At 39.1% G+C, this 20,237-nt stretch overlaps 3 protein-coding genes across 3 annotated transcripts in view; 2 read left to right on the forward strand and 1 right to left on the reverse strand.

Moving 5' to 3' along the window:
- The window catches only part of LOC119794307 (nuclear factor 7, brain-like), a 112,233-nt gene extending 99,161 nt beyond the window's left edge, over window positions 1-13,072 (forward strand). Inside the window, exon 2 of the mRNA XM_038301795.1 lies at window positions 11,200-13,072. Coding sequence (XP_038157723.1) covers window positions 11,217-12,596 — 1,380 coding nt within the window. The 5' untranslated portion in view covers window positions 11,200-11,216 and the 3' untranslated portion in view covers window positions 12,597-13,072. The remainder of the gene's footprint in view (window positions 1-11,199) is intronic.
- LOC119794309 (nuclear factor 7, brain-like) lies at window positions 544-1,942 on the forward strand. The gene has a single exon (XM_038301796.1). It carries the CDS (start codon window positions 557-559, stop codon window positions 1,925-1,927), a length of 1,371 nt encoding a protein of 456 aa, XP_038157724.1. The 5' UTR covers window positions 544-556; the 3' UTR covers window positions 1,928-1,942.
- On the reverse strand, window positions 4,925-20,237 carry nicn1 (nicolin 1). The gene is made up of 8 exons (XM_038301797.1): window positions 20,083-20,237; window positions 18,497-18,631; window positions 16,307-16,486; window positions 9,589-9,702; window positions 9,374-9,442; window positions 6,815-6,919; window positions 6,281-6,423; window positions 4,925-5,058 (listed from the first exon to the last, which is right to left on the reverse strand). The coding sequence occupies exons 2-7, from the start codon at window positions 18,626-18,628 to the stop codon at window positions 6,382-6,384; spliced, it is 642 nt and encodes a 213-aa protein (XP_038157725.1). The 5' UTR covers window positions 18,629-18,631; window positions 20,083-20,237; the 3' UTR covers window positions 4,925-5,058; window positions 6,281-6,381.

Below are 20,237 nucleotides of genomic sequence, written 5' to 3' on the forward strand. Positions count from 1 at the left end.
TGATACCATGCAACAAATGGCGACATTAATGTTTAAACTGTACATGATCTCTTTTTGCATAAAGTTTATACTTCCCTACTAAATTCATTATAGATAATGTTTATGTATTCTTCTATTTTTTCCTCTACAGAAGTCTAATATTTTCTTAAAGTTTAAACTTTGAAATGAGGAGGCTTATTAAGGTATTTGGTAAAATAGACAGGAAGAAGTAAAAGTGTTGATATTGTTTTCTCTTGTTCACTTTGTCAAAAAGGGAACATTTCGTGATTTGGTTAAGCTCCACCCACACAAATATTTATTTGAGTCACTTGAGGAAATTTTTACTTCCTCAGGTGCAGAGAGAAGATCCACATCTAACAGTCAGATTTACTTTAATCAAAGCAAACATGGAGAGAAATTGCTGAAGACTCATTAAAACTGAAAATCCTAAAACAGAAACTTATGCAGGTTGAAGAAACTACAAAAGGTAACCTGAGCATGAACATCCTGCAAAATTGAAATAGACTTCCCCTTTAATAATTTGTCCTCGATTTTTTCAGCTTCACTCAGAGACTGAATGGCTTCCAGGTTAGAGGAGGATCTCTGCTGTCCGGTCTGTCAGGACGTCTCTAAGGATCCAGTTGTTCTGACATGTAGCTACAGCTTCTGTATGGAGTGTGTTAAAAAGTTCTGGAAAGATAAACCAACTCGGGAGTGTCCAAATTGTCGAAGAATATCTTTCAGCAAAGATCCTCCAAGGAATTTGGTTTTGAAGAATCTATGTGAGTCCATCCGCAAAGAAAGAGCTTCAGAGGATCTCTGCAGTCTGCACTCTGAGAAACTCAGACTCTTCTGTCTGGACCATCAGCAGCCAGTGTGTCTCGTCTGCAGAGATTCCAAACTCCATAAAAGCCACAGCTTTACACCCATAGATGAAGCTGCACAGGATCACAGAGTGAATCTCTGTTCATCTCTAGAAACCATCAAGAAGAAGCTGGAGGTCAGGAAAAAAGTTCAAGAGGAGTTTGATCAGACAGCAGAACACATGAAGGTCCAGGCCCGACACACAGAGAGGCTGATTAAGGAGCAGTTTAAGAAGCTTCACCAGTTTCTAGCAGAGGAAGAGGAGGCCAGGCTGGCTGCACTGAGGGAGGAAGAGGAGCAGAAGAGAGGGATGATGAAGGAGAAGATGGAGGCTCTGAGCAGAGAGATAGCAGCTCTTTCAGACACAGTCAGAGCCACAGAGGAGGAGCTGAGAGCTGAAGACGTCTCATTCCTGCACAACTACAAGGCTGCAGTGGAAAGAGTCCAGCGCTGCCCCCTGCTGGAGGATCCACAGCTGCCCTCAGGAGCTCTGATAGACCAGGCCAAACATCTGGGCAACCTGGCCTTCAACATCTGGAGCAACATGAAGAACATGGTGTCCTACACTCCTCTCATCCTGGACCCAAACACTGCTCACCCATACCTTATCCTGTCTGAAGATCTGACCAGTTTGAGGGGAGGAGAAAAACAGGAGCTTCCAGACAATCCAAAGAGATTTGATAAAAGATGTTCTGTCCTGAGCTCTGAGGGCTTTACCTCAGGGAACCACAGCTGGAATGTTGATGTTGGAGACAGTGAAGTGTGGATGCTTGGCGTGTTAGCAGATTCTGTCCAGAGGAAGGGAGACATATGGTCTAGGTTGTGGGTCATATGGTTTATTCAAGGTAAATACACAACATGGTCACCACCAGCTGTTCCCAATGACCTTCATATCCAGAAGAAGCTCCAGAAGATCAAAGTCAAACTGGACATGAAGAAAGGAAGGCTTTCCTTCACAGATCTGGACACTGACACACAATTCCACAGCTTCAGACACCCTTTCTCTGAGAGAATGTTTCCATACTTTTATACTGACACTGGGATTAGTATCTTACCAATGAACATTTCAGTAACTAAACAGTAGTATTTTCTTCATGGAGAATAAATCACATTCAATCCTGAAAGCTGTTAATTAGTTTGATCCTCAGCTGTTTTTAAACAGAAAACTGAAAATGAATAATTCTGACCTTAATGCTTGTTTCTTCTTCTTTTTTTTTTTAGATATGCATAACAATTTGTGCTGATGCTACATTTTTTTGTTACTTTTAAACCTTAAACTGTATGTAACACAATAAAACAGCAGATCGTGTAAAAGAAGGCTGTGTTTTATTTCTAATAAATGTTCTGAATGTGAGTCTGAAGACAAAGCAGGTAGCAGAATTAAGTAATCTTCTTTTCCTCTTTTCCATCTATGATCATGCTAAGCTTAGACATATACATTTGATAATGAGATTGTTTTTGGGTAAATAATCATAATTTGAATTATAAATGTATCTATAAAATGCTTTTAATCATTTATAAAGTGCTTTCAAAATGTTTTATGGGTATATTGAACAAACATTAAGAATAAAAGGTAAATACATTTAAATAATCAATGAAACTCATGAAAAATAAAGGGGGAAAAATGGGTATTTAGTTTTAATAAAAAAAACATCTACAGAGCTGAGGAACGCTGCTCCTAGGTTTATATGTCCATAATGGAAATTCTGGATGACTAACGTTCTTTCCTGACATTAGGCACAAATAGAAGGACAGTTCCTTGAGAACAGATGGCCCAAGATGTTACATAAGAGATCATTTAAATAAATAAAGGACGGTGCAAGTCCATGAAGAATTTTCTAGACTTACAAGAGCATCGTGAAGCCGGTTAGAACCTGACGAGAAAGCCATTCAAGAGCAGCCAGCTCTTGATTCAGATAATAAGCTCATACGATCAGCAGTTTTGCACCATCTGAAGAGCTCTGACACATTTTTTACCCAGTCCTGACAGAAGGCCGTTGCAGTTTTCAAAGCAAGATGCAACAAAACCTGAAGAGGAACTTCAGCATCCTTCTAAAACTACATTTGCCTGATCTTAGTTATTCTTCTGAGATATAAAAAGTGCACGCAAGTAAACTCTGCAATGTGCTCGTCAAATACAATGTTTTCATCAAAAATAACAAGGTTTTGTTAGGACTTTATAAATATGGTTGTCTGAAGACAAAGACACAGCATCAAATAGATGATGCAGATTCTGTGTTAAAGGGGTGGTAAAGCGTAAACAGAAAGAGTAACTGTGGATGAGGTGTATTAAATCACATCCTGTTATGCTGTTGTACTTTGTCGATTTTGATTCTCTCCGTAGCACTACTTGATCTCTGCTACAGCATGAATTATGTGGTTTACACAACCTTTCAGTTTTTTTATGTGGTTTTAATCAGGCTATTAGCTTAGCATTTGCCTAGCATGACATGTACAGGCTTCCTTCAAGTCTGCATTAGGGCCAATACATTCTATGTAAGAAAAGAGCAATTCTCTTTTACAGAATAAGAGGGAAGATCTTTTTTGCCTGCAGAATTAGTTGGAAATCTACATAGGTCTCCCCAGCTGTGGGACACCATTTTCAATGGTACAGTACAAGAACAGAAACAACTTCTGACCAGAACACCTTATGAAAATTCCAAAAACATTCAATCTGAAAAACTCATACTGAGAGAAAAGACAATTAGAAGAAACGTATTGATATAATTAGTTGATACTGATGCTATGCATTATGTTACACTAATGCTTCAGTGTAGTTTTAATAAATTAACCATAATATATAAACTTCAAACACACACAGTTTTATAGATATTCCACATACTGTAGGTGGCTTTTACAAAAAAAAAAAAAACATATGCTGCTCATCCTAGAACCAAGTACAGGGTATGTCCTTTACAATTCCAGTTGTATATTTACAGGATGAATGTTTTGCAAAGCTGAAGGAGCACAGTCAAGGTTATCCTAAGTAGCATGATGACCCCCCCCCAGACCACCACCGTTTCTTATCTGTGCTATATTTTACATGTACATTTTAGATGCAGCTTAATATGTGAAAAACACACAGGTGGAGTTCAAGGTCCACAAAAAATAAAAACCTTGCCTTCTTTTCATTCATCCTGCTCCCTTAACCAAGTGTTTAGCTTTGTTGTGGAGCTGAAAATACACATTATTGGAACTAATGTCTATATAGCTTTTTTTTCTGGACCTGGATTATCCACCAAAAATCCTGAATGTTTACAAGGAATTCAAATGGTATTTGTATTTTCAATTTTCTGAAAATAAGAATCCAACCTTGGTTACAATTTTTGTTTTGATGTTGATAATAATAATTATATGGCTTACAGTAATATCCTTTACTAGTGGAAGCCTACCAATTCTGTTCAGGGTACCAACATCAAGGTCCTGTGCTCAGCCACTACTTTCTGAAATGTTGTTGTCATTAAGTGCTGATAGTGCCACATTTAATGCAGTTATAATCAAATAGAATAAAAAATATACCACTGGGCAGTCATTAGCCTAAGGCTTTTTAAATAATCTTTATTGCAGACAAATTAAATGCATTTTCCAAACAACAAAAATATACAGAAAAAGAAATACAAAAAATGCAGGTTTCACAAAAGGCTGAAACCTTCATTATATAACCCTAAACATATGAAGGTGTGTTCATTAACACGTGTCACAAAGAATATGTGCAGAAATATTTTCAGTTAACCCGTTAACTGGGACGTCTCATCTGCAGCACTTTCACAGTAGCCTAATAACCGCTGGTTGATTGTCAATCTGTCAAACTCAATATTTTCCTTAGATGAAATAAGCAGTGAATCCCATTTTGATTCATTTGAGTGATAAGAAATAAAAATTCTAAAAGTTAACTGTGAAAACTGGCTTTACCCTCTTAAGTTTTAGCATAAAATATTTCATACGGTTTACTTTCACTTTAGATTTCTGAATTATTTACACTGAAAACACAACTAGTTCTAATTCATTTAAATTAAAGTATGAGATGTGCTAAAAATGATAAAGAAAGGATTACTTAAGAATAAATGAAAAAGAAATAGTCTAAATATATGAATAAAATCCGAATCAGATTTAAACTTTAGTCTGAGTTCAGTTTTAATCAGATTGAAACTGCAGTCTGAGGAGTGGGGGTGATACTGGTTGGTTAAAGTTTGATGCACTAACCTGGAACACTTACACTCACCGGCCACTTTATTAGATACACCTGTCCAACTGCTCGTTAACACTTAATTTCTAAGCAGCAAATCACATGGCGGCAACTCAGTGCATTTAGGCACGTAGACATGGTCAAGACAATCTCCTGCAGTTCAAACCGAGCATCCGTATGGGGAAGAAAGGTGATTTGAGTGACTTTGAATGTGGCATGATTGTTGGTGCCAGAAGGGCTGGTCTGAGTATTTCAGAAACTGCTGATCTACTGGGATTTTCACGCACAACCATCTCTAGGGTTTACAGAGAATGGTCCGAAAAAGAAAAAACATCCAGTGAGTGGCAGTTCTGTGGGCGGAAATGCCTTGTTGATGCCAGAGGTCAGAGGAGAATGGCCAGACTGGTTCGAGCTGATAGAAGGGCAACAGTGACTCAAATAACCACCCGTTACAACCAAGGTGGGCAGAAGAGCATCTCTGAACGCACAGTACGTCGAACTTTGAGGCAGATGGGCTACAGCAGCAGAAGACCACACCAGGTGCCACTCCTTTCAGCTAAGAACAGGAAACTGAGGCTACAATTTGCACAAGCTCATCGAAATTGGACAATAGAAGATTGGAAAAACGTTTGCCTGGTCTGATGAGTCTCGATTTCTGCTGCGACATTCGGATGGTAGGGTCAGAATTTGGCCTACAACATGAAAGCATGGATCCATCCTGCCTTGTATCAACGGTTCAGGCTGGTGGTGGTGGTGTCATGGTGTGGGGAATATTTTCTTGGCACTCTTTGGGTCCCTTGGTACCAATTGAGCATCGTTGCAACGCCACAGCCTACCTGAGTATTGTTGCTGACCATGTCCATCCCTTTATGACCACAATGTACCCAACTTCTGATGGCTACTTTCAGCAGGATAATGCGCCATGTCATAAAGCTGGAATCATATCAGACTGGTTTCTTGAACATGACAATGAGTTCACTGTACTCAAAATGGCCTCCACAGTCACCAGATCTCAATCCAATAGAGCATCTTTGGGATGTGGTGGAACGGGAGATTTGCATCATGGATGTGCAGCCGACAAATCTGCGGCAACTTTGTGATGCAGATGTCAATATGGACCAAACTCCCTGAGGAATGCTTCCAGCACCTTGTTGAATCTATGCCACGAAGAATTGAGGCAGTTCTGAAGGCAAAAGGGGGTCCAACCCGTTACTAGCATGGGGTACCTAATAAAGTGGCCGGGTGAGTGTATATGCATACTTTTATCATCATGTAATGTGAATGTGAGCTCAACAATTTTTTTTCCTGATGTTCTCCATCTTCATGCTGTTACTCTGATCTTCCGTCTCACATTAATCCAGGGACAGTAAGTCTATGTCATAGCATCCATCAACCTGCAGGAAAACAAAACATGAAATGATTCCTCTTTTCCAAGACTTCTTGGAGATCAAACTACTGATAGGTATTTTATATGCTCTTAATTTCCCATCCAAAAAACGTATAGATTTTAGTACTGAAAGTGCTGCAGTGTAGCTCACTCTATAGCTTAATTTGCCCAAAGATGTTAAACTTCTTTAATCACATCTGTTCACATTCCATTTTCATGCTAATCATAAAGTGAGGTGCTGCTGTGCTGATCTACCCAGGTGTACACTATGGGGTACCTCCTAACTGATAACAGAAAGTATTCTTCAAAAGCTTTTTGAATTTATAAATCTGTTCATCCTACCAACAGACAGTTTAAATACTGGATGTTGCACACTGAACTGGGAATGAAGAACTCACATCAAAACGCCCAATGGTGGCTGTGGTTTGGTTGGTCTGCATCACTTCAGTCAAAGCCCACATCTGCTGGATGCTGGAGGAAACAGTCTGAGGGTCTAGGAGGCCCTGCAGCAGAAGACATAGCAGTTAAACTGAAGATCTATTCAGAAAATCTCAACATTTTACTTCCCATTATACATCATAATCTAAACTGAAACAACATTTTTAATTGTCTGTCATTTTTTTTTCGAATCAGTAGGTTTATTAAACCTGAATAGTAAGTAAATGATTAAGAAAATATCTATATATATTTTTTTTATTTAAACACACATTGTCACATTAAATTTGGAAATAAAGTATTTAAAAGGCGCAGCTTCCTTTAGGGACAGCTGGAGATAGGCACTGGCACCCCTTGCAAACCCACTTGGGAGTAAGTGTGTTAGAAAATGGATGGATGGATGGATGGATGGATGGATGGATGAACTTCCTTTAGGGAAGTAGTTCCCAAGGAGGCCCTGCACCCATTTATGAGGGTTTGTGGTACTGGAGATATGATTACATTTAAAGGGGAACGCCGGTTTATTTACATGTGGCCCTTGATTTTACGTTATTACATCATGTTCTACTCTCCCATATGAGTTTTGTGTCATTTGGAGTGTATGACGTCATCCGCACGCGTCGGCTACCGTTCATTCATCCTGTCCGCTGAACTGCTGCTAGTTTTCCTCACATGCCTGGAAGATGTCTAGTGCTACTATCACAGATGATCTCGCTCTCCAAATGGAATTGAACGATTCAGATTAGCTAGAATGAATAGAAGGGGTAGAACGTAGTCGCCTGTGGCCCAGGCTGCCTGTCACAACTCCAGTCTGGCGAATGGATGACGTCATACACGCTCCGCTTTGTTTTTAAAGGATATAAATATAAAAAAAATATAACCACGGGGACAGTGATTCGCCTACATGTTATGAATGCTGGCGTACCATAAAGAATAAATTATGAACAGTTTAGGTTGTGCCTTCAACTCGCTGCCCATAGGAAGACGTTACTTGGATATAACCTATCGAAATATCTTCAGAACAGCTCCAAATGACACAAAACTCATATGGGTGAGTAGAACATGATGTAATAAGGTAAAATCAAGGCACCAATGTGAAAAAAATCGGAGTTTCCCTTTAATTTTATTCATCTTTTTTGTCATGTACAGGATTTATCTTATGGCTATATGAAATGTTTTTGCTGCTGAATTTTCTTTGTTCAACTGTTGAAAAGGTTGTGTTTGGTGGGGAGGAATCTTCTAAACAAGGGATTCCCAAAATGCACACCCACCCCCTGAAGGGGGACTAGATGAAAAAATTAATGGCGATCTGATAATTACATAGTTACATTTATTTATCCACAGAATAAAGATCTACAAATAATAATGTCTTTTTAAAATTATAATCAAAAACTACAACTTTATTAAATAAAAATATATTCACACAAAAAATGTATTTATTTAGAATGAGTCTTCTTCTACAATTCATTTTAAGATGCAATATAGAAGAAGTTACCTTCTTATATGCCTGGTACTGTATATGCCACCTAGCTTTTTGTCTCTAGTTCAAATGAACAAACAGTCCAAGGTGCTAGAGTACAAGCATTGATGTGCATATCATGCCCAAACCGCTGCTGGGGAAGCAGATTGTCGACACGATTTCTTGACTATGCTCATGCACAGAGCTGTAATCCTTTTCAGGAGATAATTTGTTTGAGATAAGTGTGGTTAATTTTAAAAATGCCCATATTAAGACCGGACAAGGCGAAACCAGCAACCAGTGGTGGTCAGGGGTGAGTAGAGATGAGGTGTGTTGCCATAGACAGGTTTACCTACAGACAAAGCTTTCTAGATAGGTACTCAAAGGCTGTGAAATTCTCTGGAAATAAATTCTTATTTCTCTGATTAATTACAGCTTTATTAAGGTCTGCGCTCTCTAGCAAAGTCTCCATCTGTCATCATTGGACACAAATCAAGTTAAACTTCTTAGTGCTTCTATTTTCAGGCACAATTGAGTCTGATTAAGAATCTAGTAATAAGTAAATCAGAAACACACAGGCAGGTAGATTATCAGAGTTTAATCTGTGAATCCATCTTCAGAGCCATTTGAGGTCGTCTGTCCAGGTTTGACTGATCTGAGTCTGTCTTTACCTCGCTCCAGGCTGAGCCACAGCTGCACCTGAAAATCCTCAGGATCCCGCTGTGAATAATGTCTAACGTTATTACATTTTAATTCAAATTCAGTTCTAATTAGATTTCCATAACATTTGCTATGATAATAGGATTGTGTTATTGTAAATGTAGTTTTTTTTATTATGTTTGTTCTGGATATTTGGGGATATGATCAAAGACGCTGCCATTAACATGGCTATAAAAAAAGACTGTTGCATTTTGTTCTGTTCTTTTAAAAGCTGGGGTATTGGGGGTGCGTCAACTTGGTTTGGATACAGAAGAGGAAGTAAAATAAGGAGCCTGTGAACCCGCATCAAATATGTAAAATAAAAATCTAACTATTTATCGACACTTTGGAATCAAGTTTTTACCTCTACATCAGGGTGTTGATCAACAAGAGTAAGATCAGACAGCAAATCAGAGACCTCCTTCTCTGGCTCCTGCAGGAGATAAAATAAATATATAGGTTTCATACTGGCGACATCTAGTGGTCATAAAGAAGAACAACTTTGAATCTCTTATAAGATCACATCAATTTTTTCCACTATTTCCAAATACTAAGAGGAAAAATAAATGAAAGGCTGACCGGCTCCACTTGCGGGAATATTTTGATCTCTTCCAGGCTGAAGTTGAGCCAGCCGGAGGACGGCTGTCTTAGGATCAGCCTCACCGACACAACATGATCTGCCTCCACCAGCATCTGTAAGATCACAAGGGAACAAAAAAGGAGAAAATGAAAAGAAGCAGCAGGGTTGGTCCATCTTCCTTCTCTACAAAAATATAAACTATTTCCCCAGGGAGGGGAAGGTTTTAGATTTCTAAACATCCAAGTTACAGTGAATACAGAGATAGAAGTTGAATGAAATTTGTGAGAAAAGGACAAATCAGAGTTACTCACTAAAAGAGATGGTAGACTTAGGCTTAGACTCAATTTTATTTATCCCTTGGAATTATTCCTTCAGGGAAATTCTAGATCCAGTAGCTCATATACAAAGTACAAAGAGTACAAAGAGTTAAAGAATGATGCCGTTAAAGATAAAAATACAACAGACAATATAAAAAAAATATATATAGTACAAAAGTGCATAAAAAATGTTGGAATTGCCTGGAATATGTTTCCTTTAGATATAAAAATATCTGCACAGTAGAGAGCTAAGGAAAGACTACACATTAGTTGACCTGGATTACTGCACTCAATGCAGAGATGGACTGACCTTATAAATAGGTTAAAAAAATTACACAGGCTACCGGTGGCAGCTCTTGGAAAATGTACACAAAGTTTAAGTAATAACTAAAGTATGACAATAATAAAAATATGCAGAGGTAAATGGTCGGTGTTCATCGTGAGAAGGTTTGGACATTTTACAGTATTAATACAAGTTCTCAGGGTGAGTTCTGGGTCTCCTCCTATTATAATAACCCTAATAATTAGTAGGAGACCAGGATCACGTGTATCACATTTATCATAAGCTCACTACATTTGATAACACTTCTACATGTCCCTAAATCTAAACCCTCCAGCCTTTAAAGGAAGGTGATTTCATTCTCCACTATTTGAACCAACCTGGCTACTTGATAGTCGACTACCAGCATCTATCGTGTTGCTTAAGGCTTAAAGAGGCAGAGAGATTTACACCTTCAGCTAAAACCAAAGATTAAATTCTCATCTTTCCAAACAAACTTCATATTTTTTAAGTTTTTAAGGCGTCACAAAATTTGTTGTATCCCTATGGGAATAAACCATAAACCTATACATCTGAAAGAAAGTGACTGTTTCTGTCTTTGCATTATTAGTATCTGAATCCAGGCGGATGGACCATTTACCCGGGTGGCAAGAAGAACTCTTTGAACGAGTGACAAAAGGGTAGTTCTGCTGTAAAACTGGTGCTGTAGTAAAAACTGAGACCAATCAGGTAGCATTATGAATTAAAGGTTGTGTGATTCTTAGCGTTGCAAATTAAATGTTCTGACAGGCTCTGAAAAATATCAGGTACAAGTTTGAACATGATTAGTCAGTAGAAGTCAAACAGGTTTGAGCTCCTCCCTTTGTCCAACTCCCCTGAGGTGAAACAGGAAGCGGCTTGTAATTCTTATGACACAGAGACATGGATGATCAAGATCAGCTTAAGACTAAACCTCCTATTTCATCTTGAGGAGAGAATGGAGCCATGACTGACTGGACCTTTTGTGTTTTCAGCTTCACTCAGAGACTAAATGGCTTCCAGGTTAGAGGAGGATCTCTGCTGTCCGGTCTGTCAGGACGTCTTTAAGGATCCAGTTGTTCTGTCATGTAGTCACAGCTTCTGTAAGGAGTGTCTGAAGAACTGGTGGAGAGAGAAACCAGGGAAAGAGTGTCCAGTTTGTAAGAGGAGATCTTCAAGGGAATATCCACCATTCAATCTGGCTCTGAAGAACCTGTGTGAGACCTTCTTACAGCAGAGAGAGCAGAGAGCTTCAGAGGATCTCTGCAGTCTGCACTCTGAGAAACTCAGACTCTTCTGTCTGGACCATCAGCAGCCAGTGTGTCTCATCTGCAGAGATTCAGAGAAACACGCCGAGCACAGATTCAGACCCATCGATGAAGCTGCTCAGCAACACAAGAAGAAACTTCAGGAAACTCTGGAAGCTTTGAAGAAGAAGCTGGAGCTCAGGAAGAAAGTTCAAGAGGAGTTTGATCAGACAGCAGAACACATGAAGGTCCAGGCCAGACACACAGAGAGGCTGATTAAGGAGCAGTTTAAGAAGCTTAATCAGTTTCTAGCAGAGGAAGAGGAGGCCAGGCTGGCTGCACTGAGGGAGGAAGAGGAGCAGAAGAGAGGGATGATGAAGGAGAAGATGGAGGCTCTGAGCAGAGAGATAGCAGCTCTTTCAGACACAGTCAGAGCCACAGAGGAGGAGCTGAGAGCTGAAGACGTCTCATTCCTGCACAACTACAAGGCTGCAGTGGAAAGAGTCCAGCGCTGCCCCCTGCTGGAGGATCCACAGCTGCCCTCAGGAGCTCTGATAGACCAGGCCAAACATCTGGGCAACCTGGCCTTCAACATCTGGAGCAACATGAAGAACATGGTGTCCTACACTCCTCTCATCCTGGACCCAAACACTGCGCATCCAAAGCTTATTTTATCTGAAGATCTGACCAGTATGAGATCAGGAGTGAGACAGCAGCTTCCTGACAACCCGGAGAGGTTGGATATATGGTGGTCTGTCCTGAGTTCGGAGGGCTTCAACTCAGGAAATCACAGCTGGGATGTTGATGTTGGAGAGAGTCAGGTTTGGACACTCGGTGTGTTAGAAGAGTCTGTCAACAGGAGGCGGAACATCAAGTCTGGGCTATGGGGATTAATGCTTACAGAAGATCAGTTATCAGCTTGGTTACCAGGTTCATCAACAGTTCTCGTACCGAGGGAGCTCCAGAGGATCAGAGTGAATCTGGACTGGGACAGAGGAAAGCTGTCCTTCTCTGATCTGGCCACTAACACAAACATACACACCTTCACACACACCTTCAGTGACAAGATGTTTCCATATTTTTATACTTTAGATAAAGTGAAAATCTTACAACTCAAGATTCCAGTGAGAAAACAGAATCGCTGATTGGTTCTTTGAGAAGGGCTTCAAATGAGTGACTTTAAAGAAAAACATAGTGATATAATGAACCATTTACATCTCAGTCAGATCCGGTTCTGATCATGATGGAGCAAATAGATAACACTATTTTCATAAAACCCTTATGATTTCAACTAAAGAAGGTTTGATTTGTTACATTCCTGGCAGCAGGGGCAGGAATGGGCACCTAGAGAGGCAGCTGTGCCCGCCCTGGACTGGAAAGTGTTTATTTTGTGTGTCCAACTTGTTTAGCATTCCCATCTTTGATCTGTCAATCACACAATTCAACCAATCCAAACAAAAAGCATAGGTAACATGCATGCCGATTAAACACCGAGGGGGCGGGTCATAGAGGTGACAATCATCATTGTAGTAGGCGTGACATGAATATGCGGACTGTTTTCAAAGGTGCAGGTGGAACAAACAAGAGTGGGCAGGAAGCAGCGCGATTAATTTCTGTTGCCAATATCTGAAGCCAACAATGGAGTAAACATTCATGTTTGGAGAGTGTTGTGGGAAAAAGGTGTTCAATTCTACAGTCCAGTTCAATAAACAGAGATCGATAGATTTCACTGAGTCCGTATTTTATTTTACTTTAGAAAATAAAATGAGAACAAGAAAACATACAGCCCTCATTGCATGGTGTTCAGCCCTGTTCTACCTTGGCAGCGTTTGTCTTTCACTAATTAACACGGCAGAAAGGCTGTGAAGGTCTCCACAAATCTGTACCCAAAACAAAGAAATACAGTGTAGAAATAACACATACAGTAATGTTATGATATAATACCTAAAAACAAAAAGAGTCTAGATGCTTCAAGAGTCTAGATAGTTCATGGTATGTAATTCCTCTCTCTCTAACTCTCTGACCCCCCTTGCCAAAACCTGGGTTAGTTGAAGGCAGAAGGTTAACACCCTGATCTGGTCCTTATGCCCCTATAACTGAATCAATTGTTTTTATTCTCACTATGTCACCACAGGGTTCCCACAGCATAAGGCAAGTTAAATTCAAGACTTTTTAAGACTTTTTAATGCCACTTCAAATAAAAATGTAAGACCAAATTAACAAGAAATACAAGAAAAACCAGCTTGCGACAACTTACCCCAAAGGTTTATTATAACATAAACCACTGCACTAATGTTTCAAATTTTGAAAAGCTTCTCATACAGGAAGAAAGCTAAAAACACACAGATTACAGATATATTTGAACAATTATTTAACTTAATTCACAAACTTTGTTTTAGCAGGGAACAAAACAAATCAAATTTAAAGCCACAACATAACCAGTGCTAAGTCTTTTTTGCAGCTATTTTTCTTTGTGTCGTTTTCTTAGTATGTTTGATTTGGTGATAAGTGGAGGCGTTGCAGAGACAAGGGTGGAACAAAACTGAGAAATACCGGCTGTTTCTTGGTAACTCGATTTTGACGCTATATGTTTCGTGCTTCGCATGTGTGACTCCACTGCCTTAATTCCCATCGTTCTGAGCTTGAATGACTTCTTGCACAAAATCCACTGTGCCTCATGTATGTTCCCTGATTTTAGCCATGGAGAAAACTCTTGGCTGGATAGCCAATTTACTTACATTTATACTCGCTCATATTTTCCAGACAAAAATTTAATGGTGCATCTCCCAAATGTCCTGGCCGCAACAACGCTTTTATTGGTTCCACTATCGGGACGGAACCAATAATGGCGAGCCATTATTTTTTTTTTTATATAAAAAATAAGTCCACCTGAAAACTTCGTCTGAAAACTTCGTCAGTGCAGTTAGTTCATCCAGATTACCATCCTGCCTTCAAATATTATTTCTGTCAGAGCAACTCAGACCCCGGTGGTGTGTTGTCACCAAGAATCCCATTGAACATCAGCCTGTGGCCCGGTCGCCTTCTCGCAGTTTGCCGTGGTGGATGGAAGGCGTTTTTTATTTATGTAATCCAAACTGCATGCAACAGGATAATAAAAGCGAACATGTTTTGCCAGCAGACTTCGGCATTTTAAGTAAAATTAGGCGTTAATAAACTGTTTCAGAGGAGTGATCATAGCACTGTTCATCATCAGTGCTGCCTGTCTCCCTGCCAGCTCCGAGATCAGCTACATGTTGCTTCAGCTGCTCAGACGCACTCCAGTCAGCATGCGCGGTCATGTGTTTCGAAGGCGTGGTTTCGAGGGGTGGTCTGAAGGGAGAGGCATGGTTGTGTATGTTCAAAAATATAGCTTGCTGGAACCATTTTTCCAAGATCTCCTACAGCACCTTTAAGTAAGAGTAACACTACTTCATCATATTTTTACTCAAGTAAAAGTAAAAAGTAGCCTTTAAAAAAAATACTAAAGCAACAGTAAAAAAGCTGGGCTGGCTTAAACTATGTTTAGTTGTCTATTACTCAGCGTCAGAGAAGGCTTTAACAGAAAGAAGCTTTTCTCTACCCCCCAGCAAGTATCTGGAAAAACTTTTTCACTTTTTTTTTTCACTGCATCTTCACCAGGCTACGTGGTTTTCACGTGGTTAGGATGTGGGCTGCATCAGTGATGGTCTTAGCTGTACAGAAAAGCATGTATGCTTCTAGTTGAACTGGTTAATATGCTAAACGTGAACAAAGAACTTGTGACAGAATACCTAATCTTCTATTTTGCAACGTTTAGATGCAAAAAGGCATCTAAGTAAGAATGCATGGAACAACTGCAGGGCAGTGGTTCTGGTGGACTGGAGTTAAAGACTGCTAAAATAGGCCAATGAAACTTTATTAGAAGGATTTAAGCATCACCCCGGCTACATAGAATCCTGTAAAATTCTCTCCGAATTAGCTCTACAGTTTCTAGCTGTTAAATACACAAAATGCAGAGCAAACTGAATCAGTTCAGTAGTCTTTCAATTGGCTCTAGACGCAGCTCCTCATCTTTTCTGCTTTGCTAACAGAGGAAGCTCCCATTTTTATAAAAAAAACACCACTACAGAGAGCGCAAACATGATGTGAGCAATTTAAAAAGCCATGCGGGGCTGCAAATAAATGAAAGAATTTAATGCAAATTAACAGTTAATTTCACAAAAGATGATAAAGCTTTGGTAAGGAAGCCGAGATCGGTCATACTTGTTTCTTTCTTTTTCTTTAGCCTTCTCGGGTTAACGATATAACTATCTAATGGTGAGTAACTGGCCTTTGCGATGCATGGTGTCTGTTGAAGAGGGCATGCAATCATTTGTTACAGATGTGATGGATTAGAGACACTAGTTTGTAGTCAAGACCAAGACATTTAGAGGCCGAGACCAAGACCATATAAGGTCTACTGGACTCCAAATATGCAAATGTATCCTCTCAATAGTTTTAGATTTTACTATTAATTTATTTTGATAGCTTATTTAAATATGTATATTGGTGTTGTTTTAAACAACTCAGAGGTCTTCTAATCCAGGCCTGCAGAGCTACATTCACACAATTTATAGATGCATCCCTGCTCCAGCAAACCTGAATCAAAAAGGTTGGATCATTCGTAAACCTGAGGGTGTGCTGTAAAAATGACCATCATTTGATTTAGCTTCAAAAAGCTGCATAGCAGTAGCTCTAAATGGAATGTGAGACTTCTGAGTCAAAAGATCCATCCATCTATTACAGTAATTTTCTTCCACTTTATTCGGGGCCGGGTCGCGGAGGCAGCAAAAGATCCAAAAGATTATGTTATTCAAAGGCAGACACTGTGACTGACCTGCTTCCTGTGGATGGAGAAGTAGTCTTGGGACCCCGTCTCGGTGTGGGGGTTGTCCATCAGGAGCAGGTCTCGTAAAGCGGTGCACCATTTAGTTGGGCCATTCTGCCCTGCGGCCCTCCTCAACAAACGCACAGTAATGTAAGCAGTGTAGTAGTTTTTAAAGGTGATTTCCTCAATCTGGAACACAATCAGTGAATGATACAGTGAATTATAAACACTGAAGCAACAGCCTTCAGGCAGTGGTTTGAACCTACTGTTTAACAAACACTGAAGCAGCCAAACCTCAGCATTAAAATAGAAGAAAAAGAACTGCTGGACTTAATTCCTTTATGTTAAAATGTATTCCCATTACCACTCTTTGAAGCCTGAAGCTCTGAGTTAATGAGGACTCACTCTGCATCAAAAAAACAAGCTTTGCAATTACAACTACTTGCTATAAAATAGGTCAGGGCCTAAAAATTCCAACCTCCTCTGAGTACTGTAGAAACATGAGGTTCAGGTTCTGTTATATTCAAGTCTAACACGTAACCCAGTCAGTTGAAACCATAATTTGTGATGTTTTCACCACAGACAGAAAACCCATTTAATCTGTCCAATCAGATGTTGGTTTAGAGAAGGATGCATAATGTCAGGAGGGTTATCTCTGGGGTCCACATACTGGACAGCCGTGAGTTCCAGTATGTTAACCTTCACTGAGTGTTAGAAATGTCTCCATTTATTTTTGTATACTTGCCGTAAATTTCTGCCACGTCTTCTGGGCTTTTACGAACATCAGATTAAACAGACCTCCTTAACTTCCAGAAATGTTCGTAAAAATTATCCTTGTAAGTCTGATGCAGTCCACCTCTGCATCAGGGAACGTGCGTTCCTGAGAAATTTAATCTGCAAATACCACCCCAATAATTCCATATGGGGGTACATGTAAGTGGGAGGGCTACGATTTCCAGCACTTGGCGTAAAGTTTAATTCTTAGAAACGGCGCTGAAGACAAAGTAGAAAAACTCTACAGGTTTGGAAGTGTGGAAGTTCTGCTGACTTAGAGCTGGGCAGTAGAGTCAAATGACCAGTAAAAGCCATGCAGTGAAATAAATCAAAGCAGCTGTAAGTGCTATAGTTGCACCATCACAAAAGTAAAAAAAAAATAATAATAGATAAATAAATAACACAAAAGGAAAAACCATTTTATCCAAATACAGTAAATGAAAATTACTGATGGGGGAAAGATGTAAATGCTTAACGTGACTTTGCCATTAATAAACAAGAGATTCTGCAAAATATCCTTTAATACACACACACGCCTATGCTGTATATCTCCAGACCATGTCTATCATCCCTTCATCTAACTCAACATCTCCCTTGTGCATAAACATAAAAATGTTAATGGTGAAACTCTAATTTGATGAACTTTAAACCGATCAACAACCTTTACGTTGTGTGTTTTGACATCAATTTCTACTGAATCAGTTACAGTGCAAATGTGAGGGCTAGCCAAATCTTTTTTAATATTCACCATTTTTTAGAAATTTGGTGTGTAAACAGGCCCTTAAAATGTCTGTAATCTCTGAAGCTCTATTGCTCCTTTTCACCAAGACCAACTCAGAGCTCTTTGCTATGGGTCGACTCACTTTTTCAGCCTTTTTTCATTAGTAACAGTTACATGGAACCTTTGAGGATCACCTGCTTTTTAAAGATTCCAGCCCCATTGAGATGGTACTGAAACATAACTGAAAATGAATCAAAATGGGATAAACTAACCCGACCCAAATATTAGCAAAAATTAGCTACCGTATTAATGGGAAAAGGGCAGGAAATCTGATGAGTCAATCTAAAACAGAGAAAAGGACCAGATTGATTTTTCTTGACTCAGGACAAACGTCATCTTCTTTTAGCACATCTATTTCTTTTTGGGGTTTTTTTTTAACAGTGCAATGCTGGAAACTCATTCAAACATTGTAGAACAAACATGTACCATCCAACTCCATCTTACACTTGTCCTCCAGATCAACAGTGTGCGTTAAACTCAATTGATTACTACATACATTACCACACTTATTACAGCTTTGTTTTTACAGAAGAGTTAAAAAAAACAAAACAGGAATTGGTAAAAAGAGAGCGTTGTGTTAGTGACATCTGTGTGGACCATGTTTATCATATTTGAATATGTTCCCTGTTGTGTGGCTGACTTACATTGACTGGTTTTTCAAAGGGCAGGCTGACATCAACCACACAAACACCAGCTTTGGATGCTCCTATTTGAAAATATACCGGAGGTTTGACTATACAAGACACAGGCTGTCTGCCATCACTTATCTTGCTCATCTTCTGCAGAAAAACACAAAAGAACAAATTGATAAAACAAGAAGAACAGATAAACTTTCAGGTTTATACCAGGTTGGAATTAAACGTGTAATACTTATATCTAACCATCTGGTTTTCTCAGCTTCATTTTCCACATGAAAGTGGTTGACAGAATTTTTGCAGCTTAGATCCAAAACAGAAGTCCATTTCATAGTAATGGGAGGAAGGACAACTGGTGAACCAAAAAAAGGGTCACTGGGAGCCATTTATCATAAACGGGCTACAAAACTTAAGTCTAAGGACAAACAGACTTAAGTTTTTTTTTTTTTGGTGTTTTTTTAGGGGCTGTATCGCTGCAGGTTTTCCAGGGTGCCAAGAATTTCCAACAAATTTTAAACCTTGAGCATGGATAGTTGGATAAGAGAGGCTTATATAAAAAAAAAAAAAAAAAAAAAAAAAAAAATATATATATATATATATATATATATATATATATATATATATATATATATACTTTTTTTTGTTATAACACTAGGATACTAACAGGTTGGACAACATTATTCTAAGAAATCTTGGATGAAACCAGTTTGTGGGTGTACCTGTGAATTGTGTTACCTTGTTTTACTAAATAGACCCTTAATGGGCATTACTTTCCATAAGGACAGTGATCAATTGTCCTTATGCGTCTTATGTCACGTCTCAACATGTATTCTTTAGTACCATCTCAGCAGGTGTTACTGCCATGTTTGAAACCTTCACTTTATCTATTCATATTTTTAACACTGCATTACCTACACAAGCTGTACTCCACCTGCTTAATACTTTTTATATAAAAAAAATATTATCTGTAAACATCACAGCAAGGATGGGTATTCATCATACTATTTATTGTTATGATAATAATTTTAATTTTGATGTTTAAAACCTCCAAAATCTATCAAAATTGTATTATCTATTCCTTTTTTCCATTGGATGATTGGCAAATTCAAATAACATGATTAAAAGTTGGTACTGTGGTATAATGTGTTTACCGATATAAATCACTATTTATTTGACTAGTGTCCTGAAGAAGTCGATTGAAAAAAAAGTTTTATTTTTTCAAGAGCAGCTATGATTTCTGTGGCATGCAGTCACAGCAATAGACGAGCTATACCCGAGGAAGGCTGTGAATAGCTGAAAATAATTAAAATAAACAGACATGATAAAAGCTGTCCATGGTGCTGATAAGTTGTCAGCACCATGGACAGCAAACCCGTGAACTAAAACGCCATATTTAAAACAGACCGGACCAAACAGACTGATTCTAAGGAGCCGTATTTACCTTTCGTTTCCTAGGGAGTTTATTTTCAAAATTTTAGCTTTAACCTCATACCTACAGGGTTAGCACGGCGGCTAACAGGTGCTAAATGTTGCTAATGCATAGGGTTAGGACAGGATACATCGGTACAAAGTCGCTGACGTCGGTCTTTGCTCACCTTTCTTCGGTACACAAACAAATCTCAGATTCGACGAAAGAACAGTGGGAGCAGAAGGCACAGAAATTACCCAATATGATAATAACAGCTTGATAGTTTAACTGGTAGCGATATTTGGCGTTACTTCCTGACTTGTACGGGTAACCAAGGCGACG

This window comes from Cyprinodon tularosa, unplaced genomic scaffold (genome assembly GCF_016077235.1).
Source record: "Cyprinodon tularosa strain WSP-4 unplaced genomic scaffold, ASM1607723v1 ctg474, whole genome shotgun sequence".
Taxonomy (NCBI): Eukaryota; Metazoa; Chordata; class Actinopteri; order Cyprinodontiformes; family Cyprinodontidae; genus Cyprinodon; species Cyprinodon tularosa.